The sequence below is a fragment of the Crocuta crocuta genome, unplaced genomic scaffold, assembly GCF_008692635.1.
Source record: "Crocuta crocuta isolate KB4526 unplaced genomic scaffold, BGI_CrCroc_1.0 scaffold433, whole genome shotgun sequence".
Classification (NCBI taxonomy): domain Eukaryota; kingdom Metazoa; phylum Chordata; class Mammalia; order Carnivora; family Hyaenidae; genus Crocuta; species Crocuta crocuta.
The window spans coordinates 2,953,019-2,962,692 of NW_027530001.1; the positions used below are offsets into that span (position 1 = coordinate 2,953,019).

General features: G+C 40.6%; 1 protein-coding gene across 2 annotated transcripts in view; it reads left to right on the plus strand.

Annotated features, from left to right (window-relative positions):
• The window catches only part of FNDC3B (fibronectin type III domain containing 3B), a 300,883-nt gene that overhangs the window by 268,841 nt on the left and 22,368 nt on the right, over positions 1 to 9,674 (plus strand). For both annotated transcript variants that reach the window (XM_077763679.1, XM_077763678.1), the window contains exon 23: positions 1,589 to 1,801. In XM_077763679.1, the coding sequence (XP_077619805.1) occupies positions 1,589 to 1,801 (213 nt within the window). The remainder of the gene's footprint in view (positions 1 to 1,588; positions 1,802 to 9,674) is intronic.

Consider the following 9,674-nt stretch of genomic DNA (forward strand, 5'->3'; position numbering starts at 1 on the left):
ATTTAAAAATGCTAAATCTTTTACCAAATCCTCCAGCTACTATTTGCCTTTTTGGAATTGTTACATAGCTGCTCCGTTTATTTTCTCCAGGTTTATGGCTGCGTTCAGTGGAGGAGACAGAGTACCGAGTAGGGTGTGCCTGCTTCTTCTCACCTGTAATTAATCTGAGGGGTTTTGTTCCTTTGTTTGTTTGCTTACTTTTGTCTTGTTAAAAGCCTACAGGCATCTTATTAGACTGACTTGCTGAATTATATAATCTTTAAATTTGAAGAGTTAATGCTAATTGGAGGTCCCAAGATGAATTTAGGTATTATAGTACCTAAATATTATTTTCTATGAAAGTGTAAGCAATAATTGCTGTAAAGGAGAAACACATAAAACTAAATTATAAGAATGTTTTAAATTGATCGGTTTCCTAAGAATTTATCTCTAACTCTATATTTTATTGTCATGTGCTTTGGAACACTGTTTTGAATGTGTTGACACTTTTAGAACTAGAGATCCCACACTGCTCGGTCAACTTGGTAGGATGCTTGTGCACCTAGCAAGGGGGCCTGGGTGGAGGTTTCTGCTGGAGGCCAGGAGTGAGCATGAAGAGGTAGAGAGGCAGACCTGAGTGGAGGGGTCTTTCAAGTGTGTGGAGCCCTGGAAATAGGTTACTGAGGGAACTGTCTACGCCATACAGAAAAAGAGAAGAGGAACAGAGGGCGATGGGGAGGTGGTGTGAGAACTTAGGTCTGAGAAGCAGAGGAGGAAAGCCTGAACAAGGAGTGTGCAGGCTGCCAAATGCCAGGAGGAAAGAAGCTTCCAGAACATGCAGTCACCGCGGGAAGCGGTGTTGAGAATGAGGTTGGGGCAGTGCCATCCATGTGTTGTATGAAGGCCTTAGAGTGCTGTTTCAGTCAACTAGGAAGGAAACAGGGGAACGAGAAAAATAATAACAATAATAAGATATTATTTTATTTATTAATGTTAACTCTATTTGATTTTAAATTCATAGACCATGAGGACAATGTGAAGGTATCTTTATTATCCATAACACCGCACACTGCAAACATCCAGTTACGATTCAGAGACAGACATCTGAATGGCAGCCCATTATCGGCAGTGTCTACACACTTAGATGTGGTTCTGAACTAGCAGAGATGGGCAAAGCTGGAGATGTGCCCTGTCCAAGAGCTTCTGTCCTTCGTACACCCTGAAGGAATTTGCTTTGCTTTCCTATTTCATGTCTTCTTTACAGCCCACTCACTTCCAAAACTGACTCTGAGGCAGCTAACATGTGGCCAGAACAGAATAACAATAGCATGTCTTTAGGATGTCTTCCCCCAGACAATAGACTTCTTTTTTTAATTAAAGAACTAAGAGATATTTTGCTAATTGCTCTATTTTTGCTGGTTTTTGGAAGGGGGGGGCGAAATCTGTTTGCCCAGGCTGCCCTATTCTCTATTTGTCTTGAATTATGTTGAATTTTTTTTTCTTTATTCCATGATACAGTTTTAGAGAATAATGCACACAGTGTCTGCTTCAAATGAGAAATTGCTGCATCTTCAGCCTACGATGTTCGTACTTTTTCCCCTTTTTCCAGGATCAGAATTCAGGCCGTCAATGAAATTGGAGCTGGACCGTTTAGTCAGTTCATTAGGGCAAAAACTCGGCCATTACCACCCTTGCCTCCGAGGCTCGAATGTGCTGCAGCCGGGCCCCAGAGCCTGAAGCTGAAATGGGGAGATAGTAACACCAAGACCCATGCAGCCGACGACATGGTGTACACCCTGCAGCTGGAAGACAGAAACAAGAGGTGAGCTGGCGGCGCGGGTACAGGGGCCACTTCTGTGGTTTTGGCTCACAGGATGAATCCTTGTTCATTTGTCCTCTAACAAAAACACTCTTCCTCCTCATTGAAAGGTTTCCTATGATTGGGGTCCTGCATTATGTACTTCCAGCCTCCACTTGGAATTTTCTTAAATGAACATTCTGAAGATCCTGATTTGCCTGCCTGTCGTAATCTATGGGTTTGTTTTTTCTTTCACAAAGCCAGATAATGGAGAGGAATTATCTAAAAAGAAAATTGCCCCGTGCAAGTCCATGCTATGTTATAGCGTCAGATTAGTCACAAGTGCAGAGGGAAATAAGACTCAGGAAGAGATGCTACCTCTTTAAATATTCAGTAACCATCAGGACAAACATGTTTACCAATCTGAAATAGCTGTGGTGATGTACAGATGGGGATCGTACTCTGTAACTGTGGGCAGTGCGGTATCAAATTAACCAGAGCAAACAGGAGATTCTTTATAAGACTCCACGCCCAGGAAATACTCTTGGCCACAGAAATCAAATCCAGCCTTTCACCTAGTATGTATTTAACCTAACTTCATTTCCTCTGAAAATGGCCGATCAGGAGGTGGGCCTCTAAACTGTATTTAGGAATAATTCAGATGCAGAGTAAAAGGTAATGATGACAGAATGTTCTGTTACTAGAAGTCCAAATCAGAGAATCCGGTAAAGGAGGTGGGGGGTGACCATAAATGCAAGACACTCTGGTGGAACCGACCCATGCTGCTACCTCCCTGTACCCTATCTGCTAAACACAAAACTGTTTTTGTCCTTTCCACCTCATGCATTATAGTCTCCTGCTCCTTTATGCAGGGAACTGGTTTAGTTATCACAGAAACCCCTGTCTGGTCTTCACCCCTGACTCTACTCTAGAACTTTGATTCATTTCAGTGCAGTGGAGTCCTGTGTGGAAGGCACTGTCTGAGGTGGGGCTTCAGTGGAGACCAAGATCAAGGAAAACGAAGCCCCTGCGTCCAGAAGCGTAGGACCAACCCACCACAGATGGTCTCAGAACATTAGCACCATTGGAGAAAAATGCTTTGGGAGGTTGGAGGAGGCAGAGGCCATCAGGTTGCAAAGACCAGAAACGGCTCTTTGAAACAGGTGACATTTAGACTTGACTGAAGGACCTGTCAAACCCTGTAATTTGACTACAGAAGAACAAAAATGATCGTCCTGTCGGAAACTAGTCCTGGTGTAGAAAGCACAGAGAAAGTGAGGCTGCCTTTGGTGGGTTCATTAGAGATTAAATGCATCCTCACTCGTAGACAAGATCATTCATCTTACTGTGCTTTGTACCTTTGGATGCATTTCACGGGTTCATTATTTTACTGCTGGGGGACTCCTTGACTGGAGAGGGTTGGCAAGAACAAGAATTATGGAGTAACAGAAAGCCTGATAAATATTTAAAGCTAGCATTGGGGAAATTTGTAAACAAGCCTTTACTTTTACCCTGGGCTTTTGGCTTCCTTTGATGATAGAATCTTCAGGAGAGAGGATCTTCTAGTTGTACTGCTTTAGAAAAAGTGAAGTCCAGAAACATTGACATCGGTAGCAGAATTGGGAAAAGAGTGGGGGCTTCCTAACTCCTCGTGCAGTTTGCCTCTACTGTTACCTCCAGGAGGTGGGGAGAGCAAAGGCTCTGCACCAGACCAGCTGGGGGCATCCGCCTGGGGTGCCTCGTATGGAGAACTGTACAGATGCTCCGAACACAACTTCCATGAGCACTGATCTGAATGAGGATGAGACATTTTAGTATGCCAGACAGAAAACAGTGCAGAATCTAGTAATCAATTTATGCTATTTTGAAAAAGAAAAAAAAAAAGAAGGAGGCCCAAAGTTAGCATTGTTAATCAATAAATGACTTGCCTAAATTTAAATGGCAATTTAAGAAAACTTACCATTAGGAACAGTATTTTTCTTAATTTTATGATCCGGAGTCCAAATTTATCTTTTTTAAATTGGATTTGTCGGTGCTCTCAGAAACTTATTAAAGTGATGGGAGTATGGAGCATAATAAATTCTCATTCTGTTTGTGGAATAATTTTCCTGTGATTAAATGGGATGAAACTTGGCCTAATTTGAATTTGAAGATGACCTTCTTCAGTGTCCTGAAACTGAGCTCTTGTATCATTTGGCCCCTCAACTCCAAGCCTTTATTTAACTTTGGATCTTGACTAATGGGGGCTGGGGAGAAATCATCTGACTAAGATACATTATGATTCTTGTGATTAGCATAGTTTTTCTCAATTCTGGTCTCCTTGTGGCTCTTGAGGACTTGAACCTGGCCTGTCCACTGAAAATATCTTCTTACAAGGACCAACTTTTCCGTTAAACTTGTTGCCAGAGTGATTTCTAGTTGGGACTTTTGGGAAAAGTATACGTATTCCTTAATGGATGCATGGATTTCATTAGCCACTGAGTTCTTATTATGGATGTGGTAAAAATATTGTGTGTCCTGCTTGTGGCCAAGCTGAGAGCCAGAGATAGACTTAATTGTGGTTTTAATTTAGTTTACTCACCAGCCACTGTGGGCATTAGAAAGGAGAGCTGGCGACGTGAGTCGGACAGTTCTCCTAGTCAGCTATGAAAGTAACGTTATTCTTAAAACATTTTGCAACGGGGGGCACCTGGGTGGCTCAGCCGGTTAAGTGTCTGACTCTTGATTTCATCTCAGGACATGATCTTATAGTTCTGGCAGTGCTGGGCCTGCTTGGGATTCTCTCTCTCTCTCTCTCTCTCTCTCTCTCTCCTCTCTCTCTCTCTGTACCCCACTCCTGCACACATGTGCACACTCTCTCAAAATTAATAAATACACATTAAAAAAATTTTTTTGCAACAGAAGCACAATGAAAATTAGTAACTCCTTGCTTGGTAATTGTAAAATTAAAGAGTTGCCTTGATTTGACTGCTAAACTATTGGTCTTTCCTTTTCTCCTCCTCCATAAAATAGACGCTAAACTAGAAGATTGAATGTAGGGTTCCTTCCCACCTTTTTCACCTTAAAGCAATGAATATTTGTAGATCATTTGTGAGCTAGAGCCATTACTAAGGGGTGTCTCTGCATGCTATCTCTTTTTTCTTCACATTCTAGTCTCTGCTTTTGACAAATAAGAAAATAATAAGAAGCTAACTTTCTTTAAGAGTAACCACTTAATGTCTCAAACCCCTAAGGTTTTACATCTATAATGTGCTTGTTTGTTATATTTGTTTATATACCCCTCAATCAAAAAATCTGAAACGAGCCAGAGATATCTAAGTATATCTGAGCCAAAAATCTATTTCCAAACTTCTGAAGTACACTTCTATTTATTGAGCACCTACAAAGCACCAAGCATTGAGAGCTCTTATCTACGGTAGTTTTTTGTTTTGTTTTTAAATGTTTGTTTATTTTGAGAGTGTGAGCAAGCAGGGGGTGGGGAGAGGGAGAGAGAAAATCCCGAGCAGGCTTCATGCTTTGTGCAGAGCTCGATGCTGGGCTTGGTCTCATGACCATGAAATCATGACCTAAGCCAAAATTGAGCCAGAGGCTTAACTGAGCCACCCAGGTGCCACCCCTCTACGTTATTCAGTTTTTTAACAAAAAATGAAGTATTTTCTGTGCTGATTGGATTTCTACCAAAGCTTTCCACCATCAAGATGAAAAAAAAAGATTGCTTTTCATAAGTTGACTTGATTTTAATGTGATTATTATGATTTCAACTTATGATTGTAAAGTTAAAATTAAATGAGCAGAGAACGCTTCCTAGAGAAGATAACAGGTTGAGTGAGTCTTAAAGGGGTCCTGATCTTATAATCTCATGCAAAAGGGCCTTCAGTTAGAGATGAGTGATGCTGACTCAGGATTGGGTGGAAACCAAGGATACAGCCTCCAAAGCACAGAAATGGGCCATGCGTTTTTTTCCAAGTGTCTTTTCTATTCTTTTCTTTTACAAGTGGCTCTTCTTAAGTTTGAGGCTATTTCATGTAAATAGAAGGGATCCCAAAATGGCATCTTGCCCAAGTCCTTGTCTCAAGGTAAGTCAACCTAGAATTCATCTGGGTCACCTGGACCTGCTACAGTGAATATTTTTTCCTCCTTGAAAGGGTCATTTGTTTTCCATGTATTCAAGCTTTTGACTCACAAGTCTCCCTTTCCAGGGGCACTGGCTACATATTTATGCAGCAGCTTCGACGCTAAAGACTAAGTTTATCCCTGATAGATTATAATCACTAAATCACAGGTTTTCTTTTTCCTTGAATTACTATAATGTGCTAAGTCTTTTGAGGTATGTGGCAACCTATAAAGAACTTATCTGCTGAGAAAATAAGTTAATGGGAAACAACAAGCTGACAGCACAGGAGATTTTATTTGCTTTCAACAGAAAATCACAAATTATATTAGTTTGGCCATAGAGTGATTAAGACTATTATTCTTAGCAAATTCAGGCACAGAAGATCTGAATGTCTTTGGTTCCTGTGTATGCAAGAAAAATATACACCCAAAGTAAACATTTTCATAATGCTGCATTAACCTAATACAGGGATTAGAATAACAAGATCAGCTCATGCATTTTAAGATCATAACGCTGTGCTGATGATTTTGAAGATGCATCTGTCTGTGTTATTGAAATGAAACGTTATGTTGCCCTAACAGAATTTGAGTTGATGCTGATTCTCATCCTGACCCACATGGGTCCGTGTTCCTGATAATTGTACACAGCACCGAGGCGAGAGGAACTTAAGTTCCAGGAATGCATCTATGGCTAATCTGTTGTTCAAGTTTAGTCAGATACCCAGTGTATTTTAAAGCCAATGTATTTCCAGCAAAAGGGGGTTGGGGGAGAGGGCTCTAATAGAGTGGGTCATTACCAGTAGCTCTCCATTTAACTCCGCCCTTGTGCCCATGACACTTTTCCCTAGAGCAGGCAATTTTGGAGGGCTTTGTTAATGTGTTCAATATGACTGACTTTTGCTGTTAGAGAGGGACAGAAAATAATTTAGATAATGAAACCTTGAAAAGATACACATTAGGCAAATAATAAAAGTCGCTGGGGTATATGAGCACTACGGAATAAGTAAACTTTCTTAATGTATGCCTCTTAGAGAACAAATCTCTGCTTTTATTTCTCAAAGCATATTGCTGAATTAAATAGATGTAAGGCAACTAGCCCAGGGCCCACACAGACCCATGGTATTCGTTCCCTTTGTGTCTCTGAAATAGTCCTGATGCATATGATCACCCTTATTGGATAAATGACACTTTTATTTATCTTCAGTCACCGGAAGGCAAGTGTGGTTCTCCACAGGGGTGTCAAACCTCTGTTTGTAATCCCCGATCTGGTACTGAGTTTCTAGATGGCTAGAAGCATGTCCCTTAACTTCTTTTTGCCTTAGTTTCTCCCTTTACAAATTGGAACTAATGATGCCTGTCTCCAGTCCCTGACTGATGGGGAAAAAACATTCTCATGTCTCAGAAAAGCATAAAAATTAAGCCTAAAAAATGAAGAGTATTGCTGGCTTAGTCCGTTTCAGGCTGAAATGTAAGTTATGGGAAGAGGTAAATGATGGTAAATGAACCATTGGAGATCTTAATTGCACCATAAGTAAAAAATTCAGATTACAGGGTTTTTTTCTATTTGAAAATAGAATTTTTATCTATCTAGACATAAGTAAATGGAATGGAATGGGGTAGTGTTTTTCTCAGCATTTTTACCTAAATCGGGTCACATTGAGGCAAACCCGTTAAAATAGAAATAGACAAACGAACATCTAAAAGACTCTGCAAAAAGTATCCTGGAAGATGAGATTCCCTGCAAAGAAAGTAGAATGGGATGTTTCAAGGGTCTCAGGTGGTCTTCATCCTGAGACCCTTTCTTTGAAAATAAATAAACCTCCTTTTTAATATGTCAATAACGAAGTACACTGTGAACAACAGAAATTGAAAAAAGGAATTTTATTCTACGTAGAGTTTCATCAATAGCTATATTGATATTTTATTTCTTAGAAAAGGAGCATAAAATGAAACATAACTAAAAAGTACTGCAGCAGGAGCACTCACAAACTAACAGGCACATAGGCCGCTGAGAACGTGCGGGAAGGAAAGAAACTGCTTGCACTTCAGTCTTTCAGAAATCCTTGACACTTGGGTTTCGTCTGCAAACAGAGACTCTCCCCAACATCAGAACCAGTTTAGGAAATGCACCTTCCCTACCTCAGATGCCCCCACATGATGCTATGTGCTTCCATCTGCTTCTGCGTAGGCATAACAGGACTCGGTGTTCTTGGTAGAATGAGGACACGCTATCCATTCCTGTTTTGAACATTCTCCATTCCCAAACATGGCTTCAGTAATGTAGGAGATTCTCTTTCTCTCTCTCTCTCTCTCTCTCTCTCACACACACACACACACACACACACACACGCAGTCCATGCAGCCCAGGGAAAGTAAGAAAAAATGAAGGCAGTGACATGTCCTTGGTAAGGAATATAGCCGTCCTGAGTTTATTAACAGCTGTTGATTTGTGATATTGTAGGTCAAGTTTCGAAATGAGCAGCATTTAGTAGACTAGAGGCCATTTTAGGTCAGCAGAGTAGATGATTTTGAGGAGTTAATATTAACAAGCTACTGTTGCACTGTAATGGACCTCAGAATTATAAGGTAGCAACAAGGCAGTAAACACAAAAACCTCAGTGTTAATCTCATTTTGTACTGGAAATTTAAGTTATGGCCCATCCAGGGCATTCTTGGATCTCTTTTTTTTGAAACAAAACTTTTAGGGAAATTGAATTTAAAATTAAATACTTTCTATATCATCATTTTACTCTAAAATTATTTAAAATAAGGAAACATTGAAAGATATAACATGTCTGAATTTTTTCCCTCAGTAGCCCTTCAGCATAAAAACGTCCTCTTTCACCATGTGTTGAAGCTTAGGATACTGAGGTTAAAAGGACAGCCTTCCCCTAGAACTTCTTGCAAACGTCCAGAATCTGCTGTTTTGCCTTCCTAGTGTGTAATTAATAAGAAATCATAGAAAATACTTGTTCCCCTTATTTGGACCACATAAAAATCCCTTCCAGGTGAACAAGACATTATTATTCCAAGTGTCTGGAATCTCAGCCTGGAGAGTTATCAACTTGTCCGAGTTCATAGTGAAGGCAACAGACTATGCATCGTGGCCAAGGTCTTTGTACGTCTTTATACCAACCATGGAGTACCCTGAAAGGCCAGCAGGATAAGCAGAATCATTTTATATTCACAGATATGTAGAACATTTTTGTAAATCACTGTTAAACTGGCAACATTAAAACCCGTGTGTGCTTGTTACCAAGAAGTGTTTAGTTTCAAGACATTACAGTCCACGCCAAAGCAAGTTGGAGGCAGAGCCATAAAGAATCCATTTAGACTGTAAACTTTCAGTGACCCACCCAACCTTCTGCTTTGTTTATGTTTCCCTTCCAAGTAAATATTTTTAGTACAAGAGCGCATTTCTCCCTATGTTTCCTTTCTCTCGGTAAAAATGCCCAAATTCCCATTAATGGGTGGCATTGATAGGCCCCACTGCCCCGTCTTCATCTGTTGTCAGCCGCAGTTCTTGGCCTGGGTTCACTAGGACAGGGTGGATGGATTCACGTGCACAGCTTTCTCCCTGGCCCAGGAAAGCCTAATGGGGGTGTAAGTAAGGGGTGCTGTTTGGGGGATATTCCTCAGGCTTCTCCAACATTGAGAAACAAGGTAAATCATTCATAAACCTTGGCATTTTGTGATTAGTAACATTAATATTAGTACTAGCGTAAGTGCTGGGCATTTCATAACGAGTTCTCCCTGAATTATTTCATTTGATTCTCACAACAAC